The sequence below is a fragment of the Nyctereutes procyonoides genome, unplaced genomic scaffold, assembly GCF_905146905.1.
Source record: "Nyctereutes procyonoides isolate TBG_1078 unplaced genomic scaffold, NYPRO_anot_genome, whole genome shotgun sequence".
Classification (NCBI taxonomy): Eukaryota; Metazoa; Chordata; class Mammalia; order Carnivora; family Canidae; genus Nyctereutes; species Nyctereutes procyonoides.
The window spans coordinates 18,556,692-18,576,216 of NW_026575135.1; the positions used below are offsets into that span (position 1 = coordinate 18,556,692).

Sequence of the window (19,525 nt, forward strand, 5' to 3'; positions counted from 1 at the left end):
GGTGGGGGAAGTGGGGGTGGGGGGCTCTCAGTCCAGGCCCTAAGCTCCGGACACCCGAGCAGCAAGGAACGCTCGAGCGCCGGCGGCAGCTTCGGGCGCCCCCTCGGGCTCAGCGCGGGCCTCCGCGGACACCCGCGCAGAGCGGAGGAGCGGAGGAGCGGAGGAGCGGAGGAGCGGAGGAGCGGAGGAGCGGAGGGCTGCAGGTGCCTCCGGGACACCTCCGTGGCGCGCTCGCCCCAGACCTTCCCAGCTCGGCGGAGCGGCGGCCGCCACTGCGGGTGCCCGCGCGCAGTCCTCACCGCCCGACCCCGGCCCCGGGCGCGCAGGTGCCCCGCGGGCTGCGGAGGGGGCGCGTGTGTGCGTGTGCCGGGAAGGCGGCCCTCCCTGCCCGCGGCCGCCCCTGCGCCAGCGCCTCCCCGTCCCCTCCCCTCCGCTCCCCTCCCCCTCCCCCGGCGCGCACGGCCCGTCCCCGTCCCCGTCCCCGTCCCGTCCCGGAGGCGGCTCGAGCCGCCGCCGAGCAGCCTCGCCTTCGCCTCCCGCGTTTCCTGCCGCCCGCCCTCCCCCGGCCGGGCTCCAGGGGCGGCCGCGGAGCAGCTCCCGGCGGGAGAGCGGCTCGGAGCGCGCACGCGGGCGGCGGGCGGCTGGCGGCGGGCGGGCGGGGGCGGCCTGCTTCGGGGTGGCCGCGCCGGGGCGAGGCGCGCGCGAAGACGCCGGCCCCCCTCTCCGCGCTTGCTCTCCGGCTCCCCGCCTCCCGCACTCCGCTCGCTCCCACCCCTTCCCGGCGTGATTGATCCGTCACGGGCGCCGCCGCCGCCGCCGCCGCCGCCGTCGCCGCCGCGGCCGTTCGGAGGCGAGCAGGAGCCGGAGCCCGAGCCGGAGCCCGAGCCGGAGCCGGAGCCGGAGCCGGGGCCGGGGCCGGCGCCATTGCGCGGGCGCCGCGGGGAGAGCTTGGCGCGGGGCGGCGGGCCGGGCCAGGCCATGCGGGCCGAGTGAGCCGGCGCCCGCAGCCCGCGGCGCGGCATGGCTTCCCCGCGGAGCTCCGGGCAGCCCGGGCCGCCGCCGCCGCCGCCGCCGCCGCCGCCGCCGCCCGCGCGCCTGCTGCTGCTCCTGCTGCTGCCGCTGCTGCTGCCGCTGGCGCCCGGGGCCTGGGGCTGGGCGCGGGGTGCCCCCCGGCCGCCGCCCAGCAGCCCGCCGCTCTCCATCATGGGCCTCATGCCGCTCACCAAGGAGGTGGCCAAGGGCAGCATCGGGCGCGGCGTGCTCCCCGCCGTGGAACTGGCCATCGAGCAGATCCGCAACGAGTCGCTCCTGCGCCCCTACTTCCTCGACCTGCGGCTCTACGACACCGAGGTGAGCGGCCGGCCCGCGCCGTCGGGGCCGCGCGGGGCGGTGGGCGAGGGAGCGCCCTCCGAGGGAAGCCTCGGCCCCTGAGCAGAGCCCCGAGTGAGCCGCCCGCGCCTGGTGCCCAGTGCTCACCCCGGGGTCCCTCGGGCTTGGCTGGCACAGCTGGTACCAAGATTGGCTGAGCATCCCCCCGCTCTGGGATTGAATGCCTGTGTGTGTGCTGGGGCGGGGGTGCGGTGGGGGATAGAGGACCTGGGCTTCCCGTGGCCGGAGGAGGAGTGCAGACGGTGGGGACCGGACCCTCCAGAAGGCCTGCCGTGGTTGCCCCTGGCCAGGTGGGGCTGTGGGCTGCCGGGTGGGAGGAACGGGCGCCTTGGCTGGAAACTGGGCCACCCGGGGCTGGAGAGGCCGTGGCCTGCCCGCGGGCTCCCGGGAGAGCCCGGCCGCGCTTGGAGGTGCGGAGGGCTCGGGGCCCCGAGGGGCCGGAGCGCGCAGGAGGGCTGGGCGCGTGGTGCGCGCGGGCGGCTCGGAGCCCGCAGCGCGCGGGCAGGTGTGGGGCCGCCGGCTCGGAAAGGCTGCAGCCTGCGGCCGGAGCGATTTTATGGGGAGATGGGGAGACCCCCTCCCCCCTCGGGTTAGTTGCTCGGAGAGCGCCCGGAGCTGGTCTGGCTGCGGACGCGCGGAGGTGCCCGGCCGCGCCGCGCTGTGTGCGTGCTCCGCGGCCGCGGGAGCAGTTTCTCCGGGCGCAGACTTGGAGCGCGGACTTGGAGCGCGGCGGGCTGGCCCTCCCGGCCTCCTGCTCCGAGGGCAGCCGCGGAGCCCAGGGCTTCGCGTCCCGAGCCCCCTCGTCGCGCCCGCGGCCGGTTCCGGCTGAAGCCCCCGCGCGGACCTGACACCCCGCCGCCCGCACGGCTGCAGGGGTGCGCCGAGGGGGCCTGGGCGAGCGATCGCCGGCCGCGCCAGGTCGGGTGCGCGAGTTTCCCGGACCGAGGGAGCCCCCACGCTCCGGCCCAGGCGTCCGAGGCGCGGCCTGAAGGGGGCAGTGATTTCCCGTGCAGTGCGCTCCGCTGGCGCCTTCCCCGCCGCGCCGGCCCGGCCGCGCGCTGCGTCTGACCCCGTCCTCCCGGAGCTCCTGGGGAGCTTCTGCTCCAGCCCAGGTGCCTCTCCTCCTCCCACCCTTCAGAGAGGAGGCGGCGCTGCCCGTGCAGCCTGGGGCTCTGCCTCCTTCTCTGCCTGCCTCCCCCCCCCTTTTTTTTTGTCCTCTGAGAAAGAGCAGAAATCTGGATTGCATCTTATTCCCCACCTCCCCCCTTCGCGGATGAACCAGGCTGCCCTGCCCTGTAAATAAAAGGTGAAGGAACGGGTGGCAGTTGGTGGCGGTGCGCGCAGGCTGCCTCTGCCCTGCGAGGATGCAATCTGGGTGGCTGAGCAGAGCTAACCGGGCTGGGGAATTCTTTCTGAATGACATTCTCGTCGCCTTCATCTTTGCCCGAGCCTTTCAAGTTCTCCGGGGCACTTGTCTGGCACGCATAGATGCGCAGCGCACCTCAGTTCTAAGGAGGCATGTCCTGTGGGCACCATTTCCCTGTTGCCTCCATACAGATTCTTTCGGAAGGGTCGGGAGAGAGCCAGTTCTTTGGAGGCAGGAACATTTGTAGATAGGGCAGCCCTGCTTGCATCATCACTAAATGTTGTCAACTGCATAATGTTTTCATCATCAATTTATTCCCTTTAGAAAGCTTCCCTGAAAGAGATTTCACATTAGCTTGTTTGTGGCAGCAAAGGGTTGGGTGCTTGGTTTCAGGGTGTGGGTTGAAGCTTTTACATTTATTTTTCAAGTGTGTCTTGATGGCTCTCTGAGTGAGAGGCCCGGAGTCCGGAGGATAAGGCTCCTCCGCTGGTGGTGGGGATCTGCAGGAAGCAGTAGGAAGGAGGGCACGGGGTAATCTCAGTGCCATGCAAACAGAGAAACATCTCCATCCATGTGAAGGGGCACAGAGCATGGGTGGATCGGCCCTGGGTTCTGCTCAGACACCAGTTATCTTCCCCATGGGTGACCTTGAGTGGGGTTATTGAATCTATCTCAGCCTAGATTCTCAAATCTGGGAGAGTAGGGCTGTTGCATGTACTCAGTAGGGTGGTGATGTGATGCTCACGGGGATAGCAGGCCCGAGTGAGTGGAGAATGCCGTGAGCTGGCAGGCCCGGCAGCCAGGGCTCCGTCTGGCATGCTGGAAGCACCAAAGAAATATTTCCTGCCTCCCTTCCTTCGTTTTCCTCCGGTACGGATCCACAAGTAAGACCTTGCAGCTTTAGGTGTGATAAAATGGTCACAGCTAAATATTAAGCCTGCTGATTTTGTTGATCTCACTTTTGAAGTCTCCTAAAGGGTCAGTGAAGTTATCGCCAGTAAAAGGAACTCTGGCTTACAATCAAATACATATGTTATCTCCTGCCATGAGGTGTCATGTTTGGGAGAACACCCAGGTGATATAATACTTGATTTTTTTCAAGTGGCCTATCCCCATAGTAGAGGTATTTTTTGCTGAGCCGAAGTAAAGGAATGACTGGTGTGGGTAATTGCAGCAAGATCCACAGTGACCCGGAGGGTGTTTGGGGCCTGTGTTAGAGCGTCTGGGGCCTGTTTTATTCAGATGGGCCATCTTTGCGGATTGTGTGTACTCACTAGTCACTTCCTGGCTGTGTCACTTGTTGTCTGTAGACTTGAACACAGGATGGATGTGGTGAATAGGTTTTGGCTGGCTTTGCTGACATTTACTGTCAGTCAATGGCCAGAGGCTATGGGCAGCCAGGGTGGACCTTGGTCCACACAGCCTTCAAAGAGATGAAGATTTACCAAATAATGGGTTAATCTGATCAGTGGGAGAGCCTCCCTCAAAGGAGCTTCCTGCTCAAATTTCTCTAGGTTGACCCTCCTACTGTAATTAGAATAGCAATAGAATGTTCAAAGCCCACTCTGTGCCTGTGTTTATAAAAATGAAACATCCCAACAGAGCATCTGCTACTTAGGACCTCTTTTCTCTGCTGTAGATAGAATCATTTCAACAAATACTTTTTTATGTATTCCAAAGTAGAGTTGAGTATATAAAAACACAAGTAAGGAACTGAATATACAAATAAAAAGAAGCATCAGAAACCACATAGAAGCATGAAAGTTACTATTACCAAGAAGCTGGGTTATTGCCATTGTGCATATTACATTTTAGGTCTGAGCTTCCTGGCAGTCAAGGTAAAAAGGTAGAAATGGTGATTACTTAATTACTCATTAAATTACCAAATTTAGTTTTAGAATTACTAAAAGAAACTACTTACATGTTTGATTAAAAAACCCTGAAGGACAGTGCCTTTTTAAGCAAGTTTTGCAGGAGATTCAGAATGTTCTTCACATGGCTATCTCTCATTCTTTGGTAGCCACATTAAGAAAATTAAATAATAGCTAAGGGATGAGTTAAGAAATAATGTTGGCCTTTCTAATTTGATTAAAGTACTTTTCATTTTAGAAAAATGGAGAATTAGAGAGAGGCATGAAGAAAAATAATACTTGCTCACAATCCATCTATACAAAGATAATTACACCTAATAATTAGCATTATTCCCTTCTAGTTGCCAGTTTTTACTATATTATGTACTTGAGATCTTACTCTATTTGCCCTTTTATACTTTGTTTCATTAAATCGACATTATGAGTACTTCCCCATGTCCTCAATTGCAAAAATGATTTTGAGTGGCCATATACTATTCTGTCCTGGGGGGTGTACCATAAATATCAAGTCATTTCCCTCTTGTTGGATTTATTTGTTTTCCCACTTGTTCCTACTTAAATTATTATGTGACAAACTTAGGGAAAGTTCAGGGAGCCAAAGAAGCACATTCTAGGTGTGCACCTTTCAGGAAGTCTACCCTGATGCAAGGATCTAGCTGAGAAAATCCAGAGAAGACATGGTGATAGACGAGCATGTTCTTTCTTTGGGCACCTTTGCCAAATATCTGTCCTCTCATTCACTGAGCTTTAGAAAGGGTCTAAACAACTGGTGGATGGAGGCTGAGCTTTTCAAGGATGTCTGAGTACAACTCAGCAGGCATTAATTGAATACTGACTACAGTTACTGGTACTACAGAAGGGGATAAAACCCAGTCTTGGGTTTGAGGGAGGAGCTGGTGCATGGAGGAAAACAGGGCAAGCACCTATTTGCCGTTTTCAAGTTAAGATAGAAGTGATTGTGGTGATGACTGCACGGTTCTCTGAATATTCAAAAACCGTAGAATCATATACTTTGAAAGAATGAATATTGTGATATATGAATTCTGTTTCAATACAGCTCTTCTTAGAAGTAAAAAGAAAGAGAGTGAGCCCTTTTAGGGTCAGGTTACCTATTCTCTGTGGTTATAGCCCTACTGCCCAGCATGGTACCTGGCCCTTAGGAAGTGTATTGCTTAGGACTCACTCTAAGTGGTAGAAACCCCACTTTAACTGGGCCATGTGCCTGAAAAATCCTGGAGTGGGCTGTCTTCAGGCATGGCTGAATCCAGGGACTGAAAGGATATCTTAAAAAATGTCTCTCTCTGTCTCTTGGCTCTAATTTCCTCTGTTTGGCTTCACTCACAGGCAGGCTCTACCCATGTGGTAGCACAGATGGCCCCTACCAGCTGCAAATTTACACACTCCCAGTTTAGAAACTCCAGTAAGAAGAGTGTTTCTTTCCCAAATGTTGCAGCAGAAGTCCCAAACTCAGCTCTTGTTGGCTTGAATTGGGTCATGTGTCCACCCCCTGAGCCCATCACGTGACACTGGTGGTCTGGGACATCAGCCAGCCTTTCATGGAGGGAGAGGGCAGGGAGGTCAGCCCTGCCCAACCACATGAGTAGAGAGTGAGGAAGAGGTCGATGGTCGAAGGACATCTGAGGCTGTTGAAGGCGTGGATGCCAGGAGCGTCTGCTCACAGATATCCACAAAGACAGGCCCTTGGGAGATGCTGCATTTAAGAAAGAGACCAGGGATGGCACAGGCATTAAGAGAAAGAGATCATATCTAGGTCAGGAGAGGCTTCCTGGAGGAGAGAAAACAAAATGGGCCTGTAAGGGCCAATATCATGTTGACACGGAGAAGCAGGGACTCAGGGAGATGGAGGTTGGATCCCAGGAAGGGGCCCCAAGATCAAAGGGTGGAGGAGACAAAGTGTGAGGTGTGTTTGGGGAGCATGACTTGTTAGATTTTCTCCGGAGTGCAGGGCTTGTGGAGGGGTAGGTAGTCTGTTGGTGGGTGTGGAAGGCCTTGAATCACATGCAGAGAAGGTTGGACTTTATTCTGGAACCATGAGGAGCCGTGTGTGGGTGGCGGGTTTGAACGTGGCTGTGATATGATCAGGGCCAGTGGGAATGCAGAGCCTAGGTGGTAGACTGATGAGCCTGGAGACTGAGAAGCCAGGAAGCTACTCCAGCAGTTGAAGGACAGATGCTGAGGCTTGAACAGAGGTGGAGAGGCTGTGGGAGAGGATGTGCAGGAGAATGGGCATTGCTGAGACTGGACGGGGCAGGACGGGCAACAGAGAGGGCCCCATGGGGGATGCAGGGGGTGGATCTGGCAGGCAAGAGTCACTGAGTCCAGGCACTGCATGGTGGGAGCATGAGGAGAGAGTGCCCAGTGGAGGTGAGGTGGGCACAGAATGGCATACGCCCTCTCCAGACCCTTCTGCTCCCCAAGATGTGCTCCTCAGTATGTCAGGAGACCAGTGGTTCCCTTTTGGGTACCACTTACCTGCTTGGTGACCCGGGGCAATGCGCTTTGCCTCCGTTTCGTCATCTGTAAAATGGGGCTAACAAAATGAGACTTCCCTGGTCAAGTAATCAAGTCAGTGCTTGGTACACTGGGAGTGCCCAGTAAATATTTGCCGCTATATTGTCACCATTGTCATTATTCTCATCCTGTATGGGGACCATTATGCTGACCTCACAGGGTTGTAATAAGGAATAAATATCTTGGATGTGGAACCTCACAACAGGATGCAAATGGAAAGCGGTGTTATCTGTACTCTTGTCCGCCAACACCACGTTGCCGAGAGAGGTGCTGGAGGAAGGGGACCCCAGCAGCACATCTTCCCTTCTGCCATGGATCCTAGCATATTGCTCTCTTTCTCTCCCACCAGACTTTAGGTCCGTGAGGGCAGGGTATCAGGGAGTGAGTGTCTGCTGAACTGCACTGTGAGCGAGCAAATTCCAGTCTCCTTTCTGAATTAGCATCCCACCAGTTTGTCCAGATCATCTCTCTGGGGTCTTCACCCCCACCCCCATTACCACGGGATTTAGGTGATCCCACCTATCAGGATTAAGTTGACGGACAGGCTGTAGCTGAAATCAGCCCCATGCTTCCCAGTGTGAGGGCAAGTGCCCTTGGCCATGGTGGCCCCCAGCCCATTCCCCAGACCTCACCAGCTGCCCATCGGGGCGGTGGGTGGAATAACATGCTAGGGCCTGTTTAGCACTAGGTATTGGGCTAAGAGTTTAACTTGTTAACTCTGTCTTTGACGGCTTCTTCCTGTGTTTGGCCTACCCTCTCAAGGACACAGGGTACCATCAGCCTCTTCATGCAGAGATTTATGGTCTCAGCAGGTCAGTGAGCAAATCTGAAGGGTAAGAGAGCCATGAAAGCAGAGGTGCTAAACACATATGTGCGTAGGATACATGTCTTGTCAGTCAGGGTGAACGAGGCCCTGCTGCATTGACAAACAAGTCCCGAAATCTCTGTTGCCTAAATAATAAAATTTATTTATCTGTTGTCCAAAGTCCAGAATGTGTCAGAAGTGCTCCTCCTGACTGGCTCTCCTCCAAGTGGGAACATAAGGATCCAGGCAGACTTTGGGTGTGACTCTCCCATCTTGTGACCTCAAGAAGGTGGGAGTGGGGAGGACTCCCTGGAGAAGGCATACTGGATTTTTAACGATCTTTACTTGGAAGTGACTCATGCATTATTTCTACTCATATTCCATTGACTGGAAATAGTCACGGGTCAAGCTAACTTCAGAGGAGGGTAGGGGAGCATGTGGATGCCATGTGGACTTGTTGTTCTGGGTCCTTAAGGAAGTAAATGCCAAGATGGTTTTAGAAGTACAGGAGCTCTGGGGGGTGATGCCGGTGAACGATACAGGAGGAGGTGGGGAGACGCTCAGCCCGTGACACTGTGCTGATGATAGCTGTGAAAGGAGGGGGAAGGAGAGATGGGTAGGAAGAGGCTCAGCAAGTCTGGGCCAGGCAGTGGACTGCTCTGGAGCAAAGTCTGCCCATAGAGACGTCCTGCCTGGGACCGAAAGAGCCAGACATTAGAATCCCTGCCCAACTCAGTCATTGACCACAGGCTGCCTGGGAGCTTGTGTCCTTAGCAGAATTAAATATGGTGGCAGGGTTGAAACTGCAGCCATCCGCTGACCCCCCTCCTCCTGTAGATCCTGCCTGCAGAGGAGATCTAACCTGCCCACCTATGTGGCTGCTGCAGACGCTACCTGCTTCTGCCTCAGTTCCCTAGTGGGATGTACCCTCATTGATAGAACTTTCTACCAGGCCCCGTCTAGGCTCTGACACAGAAGTGGACAGGAACACGAAACTTGCCCTCGAGGAGCTCACAGTCTAAACAGGTGGACAAAACAGGCAGACAGAAACCCTCGCACATAGTGTGAGCCACCCGTGGTAGGGGTCAGAGGAGGATGCCGGGGAAGGCGACCCCCTTCTGGAGGCACCTGTTTGGTCAGTCCCTATGTTTGGTTGTGAGTGTAAGTGGCTCCTTGTTGCTAGCTTTTTTGATGATTTATTTTGATTGTAGGAAGGTCAGAAAATTAAGTGACGTAGTTCACCCGATGAACATCTGTATCCGTTTGCTCCTTTACTTCATTCTTATTCTCTATGCTTATGTAACGCTGCCCAGGGAGGCTGGTGAGAGGCCTTTGTCTCTGTACCTTTCTAGGAACAAGCAGGTGTACCAGGCTGGAACCATGGGAGTGTGAGCCCCACCCGGGTTTGGCGGTCTGGGTTCTGGTGCTAGATTAGTTGTTAAGACCACGGGGAAGTCCCTGCTTCTCTCTGAGAATTGCAGCATGGCTTGAGGATCTCTGCTCTGTTGTAAGCATTGTGAGAGCAGGTGCTGAGTGTGTCTGGCTCCCTTGTGGTCCTCTAGGCACTATCTCAGGGCCAGGCACAGAGCAGGAGCTCAATGAGTATTTCTTGAACAAACAAATATATCTAAAAGCTTGGAATCCGGCTCTCTGCTTCTAAGAGGATTAATGGGCATAGTTTTAATAAATCGAGGAGATGTTCTGTATGCCAAGACAAATGGGGTGAGCTTCCTGCTTGCTCTTCATTTGTTCGTGTGGGTTCTTGCTATTTGGTACTTTCGGGGTCCCTATAATTGTGGAGCACAAAGGGAAAAGGTTACTTGTCGGATGTTCCAATAGAAGATTATGTGCAGGGGATCCCTGGGTGGCGCAGTGGTTTGGCGCCTGCCTTTGGCTCAGGGCGCGATCCTGAAGACCTGGGATCGAATCCCACGTCGGGCTCCCGGTGCATGGAGCCTGTGTCTCTGCCTCTCTCTCTCTCTCACTATCGTAAATAAATAATAATAAAAAAATTAAAAAAAAAGAAGATTATGTGCAAAGCTGGTGTCATTCTTCTCTCCCCCGACGAACATACACGGCATCTTCCAAGATACGTTAAAACCTAGGAAATAAATACTTTCCAGCATCTGCGAACTGTTACGGTTTTAGATCGGTTTATTGGAACAGTCCTCTAAGCCAGCAGTTGGTGGGTGTAGGAATCAGGTTGTGATATCCCATTCCCACCTCCAGGGAACATGAGAGCCAACAGAGGCTGGACTGGGCTCCGGTCCTGGTAGAAATTGCCAGAATGGAGCCAAGTCATCAGCCTTGGTGAGCCAGGTGGTCTAGTGGCAGGTCTGGGTATAGTGAATGAAGAGGTCCCTGGGGATCCTCTGAATAGCAAGACTTAGCCCACGCTCCCTGCTCCTGGGCTGGAAGCTTCTGCTCTTTATCCTTCATGGTCAAGACTGACCCAGGAACTGGGTAGATTCAGCCTAGAGGTGACCATCTCCCTGATCTGGTTTTAGTCTGGACCCCAAATCAGATAACCAAGGTTATTGGAATCATATGCAAAATAAGAGTAAATCAGTTATGAGCTGAGCTTGGGGCATCTGAGCATTCTTGCTTGACTAAGGAGCATGAACCTTGTGACACCTTTTGGGGCCAGTTGGGGAATTCTTTTGCAATTTTCTACTTTTCCAGTCTTTTTGAACAGTCTACATTGCTGGAAGGATGAAGTGTCATTGTCATCTAGAAAATTAGTGGTAGATCCAAAGTACTGAGTAAATGGATTCATCTGTCTTCATCAGTGCCCACGTTCCACAGCTGCTGGCTGAAGCAGACCCCTCTCCTGCCACTTGGCAAGGACATCATCAGTCACCATTCAGATAAAATCTAGCCAAAGAAAGACTTTGTGGAGTGATGCATTATTGCTGCTCTCATGGCGCAGGGTCAGGAGGTGGCAGAGAGAAAATGATATTTTCACACTCTGCTTATGATCCACTTGACTTTGTTCAGAGGGAACTGATTTTGAAAGCAACAGCCACCCTTATAATAATCACTATATTATCCAAATCACTTTGTTTCTAGAACTACCTGTTCACTGAAGCTTTTCTGAGAATGCCCAGAAATGTTTCAGGGATTTCACTGGCAGGCAGGGACCCGGAAGCCCACTCCAGGGCATACACCTAGGCTCCTCAGAGCTCCCACCTAGGCTGGCCCAGAGGCCTTGACTTTGATAGGAGAATTGGCTCCTCTGTCACACAGTGGCCCGAGGGAACCCTCTGAGCTCCTTGCAGGACTCTGTGAATCCCTGAAACAGAAAGCCCTTGGAGAGCTCCTCATCTTGTTAAAGAAGAAGGGAAAGGGAATGGAAATGTTGAGTTGCATGTGCGCAGGTGAAGGAGACGAGACCACAGCAGCAGCTAGAACTTATCTGTATCCCAGGCTCAGCCCGGGGTGGTCCCTGTGGCTTTTGCAGGACTTTTCTGCAGGGTTCACTCATGTAATCCTCTCAACAGCCTGGTGGGGTAGGTGCCATCAGAGCCCGCGGTTTGCAGGTGAGGCTTGGCGGGGTCACGTGACATGATGGTCACCCAGGTGGTGAGTTGGGATTTTAATCTGTACGGTTTGACTTTGACGTCCTGTGCATAAGCACCCGGTGAGTGGCATCCTCTTGTCGTGTCTTACCTTCCTCCCATAGGGGCATGTGTTGTCAGTAGCTGATGCTTTTTTTATTTTATTTTGTGAACTTCATGGAGCCGCTCGTCTCTCCCTCTAACGCAGCCCCATTTCCCTGTCCACCCACTCAGTCACACGCAGCCAGCGCCACACTCTCTCCTCACTTTTAGCACGTCTGTCTACACACCTGGCTCACACAGACCCACTTTCTGCTCCCCTTGCACCTGCGGAGCTTGTCACCTCCTGTGGTGTTTCCTTGGGGTGTCAGTGTTTGTGTCTGTATGTGTCTCTCCTGGATTACCTCGAAGGCAGCTGTGCTGCTTCCTTTGTACTTGTAGCTCAGTGCCAGGCCTGGGGCTGGTTATGCGGTGTGTGGAGATGAACCCACAACAGCCGTGCTCTTGAAGGCATGCAGCAAGGTGGCCTGTCATCGTTGCCTCGCAGCATGAGAAGGATGAGGGGACAGGTCAGGGGTGGGGGCAGGGGTTGTCCCCCAGGTGCAGAGGACTGTTAGGAGCACTGACCCAGCACTCAATCAGGTGACCTCCCTGCCTGACACCCTGCAGGGTCTCACCCTTGATCTGGGGGTAGGAACTTTTTGTGGTGGCCTGGAGGCCCTGAGAGTCTGCCCTTCCCACTCCCCAGCTTTGGTGCTGCATGCTCTCCCTTCCTACTCTGGGCCGAGACACACACGGTCCTTGCAGTTTCTCAGGTGAGTGCTTCCCCTCCCTTCCCCCTCACGCCACACAGGGCCTTTGCACAAGATTTTCCACTGTCTGGAACGCTTTTGCCACCTCTGTTAGATAGCAGCTCAAGAGGGCTTTGTCTATCCTCTCTGATTGGGAAGAATTGTTTTCTCTGAGAACCACGAACCCTTCCTTTCTAGGGCTTTCCACAATTGCAGTTTGACGTTTGTTGGACTCTTTGATCCCTCTTGATCTTCTGTGTTCCTGTGGGGGACCATGAGCTCGTAAGTGCAGGAATAGCTAGGTGTTAGCTCCCCACTGAGCCCAGCACAGTTCCTGGCACACAGTTTGTGCTTGGTAGATATTTAGGGGGTGAATGGGTGAGAGCTGAAGCATTCTGAGGCTATCTACATGTTTATAATGTCTTGCAGTGTGTTTTCCAGTGCCCATCCGGTGTCGAGGAGTCAGCTGGGCACTGTGGAAAGACTGTAAAGTTAGGAATCAGACAATGCATGTACGTGTGCTGCCTCTCAACCCAGCCTCCCCCCCCCCACTTGCTGAGCCTCGGGTTGTCCTCTGTGGAATGGGGATGCCACTGTCTCGGGAGGTTCTTTTGAGGGTAGGTATAGAACATTCATGTAAAGCACTGAGCACACAGGGCACGTGAGTAGGCGCTCACTAAATTTTACTGTCATTTTATTATGATGTATGTGAACATGTAAAATGCTATGTCATCGCATTTGCGGGGGAAGTATGTCTGAAGCCCATGAAAAAGTGTGATCTGTGTGTAAGCCTCACCCGATGGGTATTCTCTGTCGTTGTTTCCAACACCATTCATTCCTGGGATGATTTGACACATAGTGAGAGCTCAGTGGTGAACTTCCCTGGCCCTTGGGGCCAGGCTGCTGTTCCTGCTGAGGCCCTCATAGCTCTGTGTTGTCACTGCTAGCTATTGTCCATCGCCTCAGCTGGCTGAAAGCTGGGCCAGCCCACGGAGACCAGCATGTCATATGTTTGGCACCTGCCATGTGCCAGTGCCCAGCACAGAGCCTGCAGGCACTTGGTAATATCTGTGAGTGGATGAAGGTCTTTGTGTCCAAGTACCTAGGATGGCCCCTGGCACATTGTAAGTGCTTAGCAAATGTTTCTTGCATGAGAAACGTTTGGTGCTAAACAATGTAAAATATGACACTTTTGGATAAAATACAACCACACCTCTAAATGGAGCAGAGGGAGAAGATGTTATCAGGCATCTATGAGGAATGGATTGCTTCAGTTGAATACCGCAGTTGAAGGCAAGAGAGAAACATCCTGGTGTTCCTATATGATGAGACACATTTCCCTTTAGGCTCAGGACAAAGCTTTTAGCTTAGAGGGCAGGGCAGGTCAGTGGGAAGAGCTCTGCGCTCCACACAGATGGCCCGTCTCTGATACTCAGTGGTGGAGGACCTTGAACTAGTCATTCAGCTTTTCTATACCCAAGTTTTATCATCTATAAAATGGGGATAATAATGATGCCTGCCCTATTTCTCCATGGAGTTATTGTAGAGATCATTGATGGGGGCAGGGGGAAGAGAATGAGGAAAGAGAGGCGAAGAGAAATAGATAAATGTGAAAGTGTTTACAAAAGTTGTAAAGAGGTACAGATATATGATATGCCTGAAACTAAGCACAAAGAGTAATTAATTCTGGGTTGTTCTCTCAGGGCCTTTGGCTGTTTCCAATAACATCTTTATAAAAGACATTGAGATGTTGTTCACACGGGTGATTCATTCAATTTCCTAATAAAGAAGGAAGGCATAGTATTAGATTATAACAGTGTGCGAGCGGATATACAGAGGGCGCTGAGGTTTTCTGGCCCTTGCTGGTACTCTTACAGAAGCGTCTAGAACAAGAGGTAGTTAACACGTCTTCCTCTCAACTGTCAGATGTCATTGGTCATCAGAAATCCAGCCACCCATCTTTGACACGTGTCAGACCCAAGACCATCCACAGCCAAACTATCTAACAAGGGTAGATGTGGGGTAGAAATTTGGGGGTGTGAGAGTGAGCGAGGGTGTCTGCTGTAAGAAGTGATTTGGGGTTCAATCCAGCAGTGGGGGCCCAGCTCTCCAATGAGGGAGGGCATTGCAAGTTTGGAGGCTGGGGTGAAGCCTGGCACACCACCTTGAGATCTGAAATGGCAGATCTGGCCAATCGGCAGCACGCAGGACTGGGTGGCTGGGATGCCCAATTGGCTGCGCTAATAGTATGTATTTTCTCCAGAGGAGCCTTGGCTCTCCCCAGCAGGTGTACAGGTATTTGGTTTGTACCTCAAGAGTCCTGGGCTAGGCAGTGTGGAGATGAGTGTGACTTGGGGGTCCCAGTAGCCCCCAGCTACCAAATCCTATAGATTCTTTTAAAAAAATTAATTTATTTATTCATGAGAATACACAGAGAGGAGAGAGAGAGGCAGAGACAAAGGCAGAGGGGGAAGCAGGCTTCATGCAGGAAACCCAACGTGGGACCCGATCCCAGGTCTCCAGGATCACGCCCCGGGCCGAAGGCGGCGCTAAACCGCTGAGCCACCCGGGCTGCCCACATCCTATAGGTCCTTATGAAAGCTGGGTCTTTAGACCACCGATCACCGTTGCTCCAGCTCCTCACCATCCTCTGGGAGCAACGGCCTCGCTTGGCCCTGATTCTAGTCTTGTGGCTCCATGGTGGCGAAAACCAAGTGACACATTCTTATTGAGGTCCCACTGTGCGCTGGCACTGTGCTGCATGCTTTCACATGTGCACCCAGGAAGGCGAAGTGGCTTAGAAAGAGCTTGGTCTTTCAGCCAGAGAGGCCAGGTCCAACCCAGTGCCCTGCTGGGTGACCTTGGGTGGCCCCTTCTCTTGAGCCTCCCTTCTCTGATGTGTGACGTAGAGGTTTTTAGCAGATAACCAGCGTTGTTTTGGGGACTAAATAGAAGTTTGTGGATCTGCTGCCTAGTGGGTGTTCTACAGAGTTAGGACCCAGTGGGAATGTGACACACCTGTGTCCTGGTGAATGGTCAGGGCAGAGAATCATGGGACTGGCCTCTGAGAGGGGCTGTGGTTCTGGCTTCCAAGGGTGAGGCCCTCTGTTGTGTTGTGGCTTGAGTCCCTCAGATGGCCGTCACTGCACACTGAGAAAGCCAAGGGCTTACAGTTGGGGGTGGCAGGGATGTGGCTCCCACTGGAGGAAGGGCTGACTGTGTATTCAGATGACATTCTAGAAGCCCTACCGTTAGGAAGCTTCGAGGGTAACTGACTCTCTCTCCCTGGGGCTTGACACTGGTAGAGTGGCTGAGCAGTGCCAGAGCCCTGAGCAGGGTCCGCTGTAGGAAGGGGCCAAAAGAGCTCCCAGGGGGACGTTTGCTTGGAGTGGGGGTGTGGGGTGTTGAGGGCAGTGTGCTCTGGAGGAGCCGAGCTGGAATCCCTCCTCCCTTGGGACTGTGGCTGTGTGGTTAAATGCAAACTGAAGGTGCTCGGTGTTGAGAACAGCAGCCCCCAGTTTCCATCTAGGCCCTGGCACAGCCTCTGGCACTCCCCTATCCCAGGGTTGACCCCCTCAGGGGACAGGATCCTGCCCTGGTTTCAGTGGAAACGCCTGGCCTCTGTGGCTGCCGTGGCAGTCTCTGGGACACCCTGAGGGTACAGCACGGGCTACCCCAGGGTCCCGAGAGCACTGTTGCCTCTCATCTTTGAACATTCAGAGAAATATGCACTATTTGTACCCCAGTCTGGTAAAGGGAGAAGTGCACTTGGTTTCTAATTTAGGTCTTATAGTAATCTTATTTAGTAGATATTCTTTCAATAATTAAAACAATAAGGGCACCTGGGTGGCTCAGTGGTTGAGTGTTTGCCGTTGGCCCAGGTCGTCATCCTGGGGTCCTCTCAGGGAGCCTGCTTCTCCCTCTGCCTCTCTCTCTGTCTCTCATGAATAAATAAATAATACCTTTAAAAAAAACAAAACAACAAGAATTACATATCTTGTGCGGTGCTAGAGTGTACTGTTTCTTTCAAATGCGATCATCTGGTAACAACCTGGTAAGAGAAATTCTGTTAGCTCCACTTATAGATGGGGAAACTAAGGCTCAGAATGATGAGCCCATGTGAGGCAGTAAGAGGACACTTACTAAGTCTACTAGACTCTAAGCCCAGTGCCCTTGGCACTACCCCTTAGCAGCCCCTCACACTCCAGTCTAGCCAGATGGAAGGATCTGGAGTCCTGCATTCTTGACTGGGTTTACTGGGATCCAGCCAGAAGCTGGGGGAGTCATCCATCGTGGCTGTTCCCCAGGGTCTTTCGATCAAGCCCTGGAGAGGGTGGAACAGTTGTAGCTGGTGAGGCGTGTGTAGAGATGCTATCGGCTTCAGGGATGACAAAGTGCTTCCTATTTCATTCTCTTAAGCATCTCAGAAAGGACTGCCAGAGGTGGCTGCCCACAGGAGGAAGGCAGGCGCTCAGAGTGGCTGGAAATTTGGACCAGCATCGGTACTGCATGCCGCTGTCAGCTGGCCACACGGGGAAGGTGACCTCATGCTGGACCCTGAGCTCCATTGAGGAGCTAGCACAGAGGCCCTGCCTCATGCCAGGCTGTGGGCACCTGGACAGGACTTAGATGTGATCCCTGCCCTTAGAGGGTATACAGGACATTGTAGTCAACTCATGCAAGCAAGTGACCCTAGTGGAGTGCTTATGAGCAAGCACAGATTCTGGAGGAAGACCGCCTGACCCCCGCTGACTAGCTGTGTTAATTTGGGGCAAACCACTTCATTTCCCATGCCCCAGTGTTCTTGTCTGTATGAAGGAGTGACAATAGTACCTACTCCACAAGACAGTTTACAACCGAACTCAGTTAAAGTTTGCCAAAGACTTCAACCACTGGCTCATACGAAGGAAGTGCCACAAAGTGTTTGTCACCTGGAATAAAGGATATGAGGCTGATTTGTACATCCTCTTCGAGGAGGCACCAGTGAGGGGTACAGGTGCATGAGGAGGGGGAGATGGATTCTCACTGGTACAGCTCTACAACCTGGGAGGGCTTCGCAGAGCCGCTGACCTTGAAGCTGGCCTTGAAGGACACTGGTGGAAGATATGGGAGTCCTGCCTGTTGGAGGAGGGAGGCGGGACTTTGAAGGGTTGATGTTGAGCCATTCAGATGTGGCAGGCACATAGGTGACCTACCACGAGAGACTCTGGGGGAAAGGGACCTGGAAGACCTGGCAATGCAAGCATCTTTGGGCCTGCAGTGTCAGAAAGCATGTTTTAAAATCAGTCAGTGCTCTCTGAGAGCCTCCTGCAGGGTCCTGGCTTCTGATATTTGCTGTGGGTGAAGAGGCTTCCTGTGGGCGAAAGCTGAAGGACACACTGCCATGTCACTTGGGAGCTGGGCAAGGTCATCTCCCGGGGCATCATGAAGACTAGGGTGCGGGGGAAGGAAGGTGCATCGGGCAGATTTGGAGTTAGATCTTGGCCTGGTCACTTCCAGCAGTAGGGCCTGGGACAGACCTGTAACCCCCTCCCCCCAGGCGGTGTTTCCACCTGCCTGGCAGGGATGTAGGTACCTGCTGAGTGGGTGGCCAGAAGGCGAGGACGAGAGGAAGTATCCCCAAAAGCCCTAGCTGGGGCTGCACACACCACCGATGCCCGAGAACACTGAATGGGAACAGGACCCAGCCTTGTTTGACAGCACTTAGATTCAGAGGTCTGCCATGAGACCATTCTAATTTTAACAATTGAAAAAATGACTCAGGGCCTGAAGAGGGCCCAGGAGTGATTTCAAATCTCACTCCAAGTTGGGTCTGTAGGTGGACCTAATAGATGCACTCAGCTTTACGTTTCTCTTAATGGCTTTCTTGATGAAGGGAAACAGAGTAGCAGTGAGCCGTGCTGGAATAATAGTCGTAGAAGCTCAGCAGCCAGAAGCCAGGTTGGCAGGCCTGACCGTGCGGTCTGAGGGCAGGGGACGGGCGCTGACAGTCCCTGGCCTGTCTGTCAGGGTGATGGGCAAGCCAATCTGGCTGCAGAGGTTTCTCCTTTGAACATGGGCTGTGCTACACACTGTGCTGGTGCTGGGGGACCTGTCTCTGACTCTGTCAGGATGCCTGGCGAGGATTAGGTGCTCCTTTTGAGACCTGCCAGGTTCCAGTCCTTTTGCAGCCACCACAGATCACTTCTCTGACCAGTGAAGCGCCATTCCTAAAGCCCATTTGGATGGAAGAGGTTCTGAGCAGAACAATAAAGTGCTTTTCTCACATCCACTGATAAAGAAGTTGATGTATGAAGACTCAATTGGATTTTTACCAAAGCGACTCCATTCTGAGTGTTTGGAGAAAGGGAGTTGAAATGGCTTGGGGGAACTGAAAGGAAGGGAGGAGATGTGTTCCAAATTTAGGATGTTGGAAAGCTGGATCCTGGGGTCTTTCTAAGGGAACCAGGATCTCTGAGCCTTGGTTTCTTTATCTGTAAAATGGAGAGGGCACTTGCTCTGACTACCCTCCCAGGGGGATTCTATGCTTCAATCAGATAATGGCGCTGGAAAGCCCTTGAGAAAAGTCAAGATAGGCATATCTAGGATTGTTAAGTGTTTTCATGAGAGAGCCCTACAGTGGCAGTTGTCTGAACTCATGAAGAAGGAAATCATGAAAGTTACAGAAAAAGCAGCGTCGTGAAAATAATGGAGACTAAAATAGGTCCTTTAGGTTTGGGGAAAGAAATAGGGCAGTGGATGTAAAGATTGAACTATCTATTCTTTTTAAGTCAGAATTTGCTTTTCAGGGCAGAAGGGTAGGCAGTTGGATTCATCTATCCTGTGTAAGCTAGAAGTCAGGATGTCAGGAGATTTAGAGCCCGCCAGAGCAAACTAATAAAAATATCCTGAAAAGATTTTTTTCGTTGTGGTTTGGATGCATACAAGAAGCCAGTTTAAGGGCTTTCAGATCTTTGTATGGTATAAATAATCATACTTGACGTAATAGTGTTAGGAAGAACACAACAGTGCCACAAGCCCCTATATTCTGACTTGGGGAAAAGCTCAGCTAGGAGACATCTGGAATAGATAATATTTTAGAAGACAACACTGGTCCCTCTGCTGGCTGCAGTGATTTGCTTTGTCCAGGCCAGCTCTTCTTGTTTGGAGCTGTACAATATACCCCAGGAAGCTGGTATGTGGGAATCCTGGCTTGTTGTCTGGGTGCCTTGGGA

General features: G+C 53.2%; 1 protein-coding gene across 1 annotated transcript in view; it reads left to right on the plus strand.

The window, feature by feature from the left end:
* The first annotated feature begins 1,020 nt into the window (after positions 1-1,020).
* The window catches only part of GABBR2 (gamma-aminobutyric acid type B receptor subunit 2), a 348,476-nt gene continuing 329,971 nt past the window's right edge, over positions 1,021-19,525 (plus strand). The window contains exon 1 of the mRNA XM_055301415.1: positions 1,021-1,350. Coding sequence (XP_055157390.1) covers positions 1,021-1,350 — 330 coding nt within the window. The remainder of the gene's footprint in view (positions 1,351-19,525) is intronic.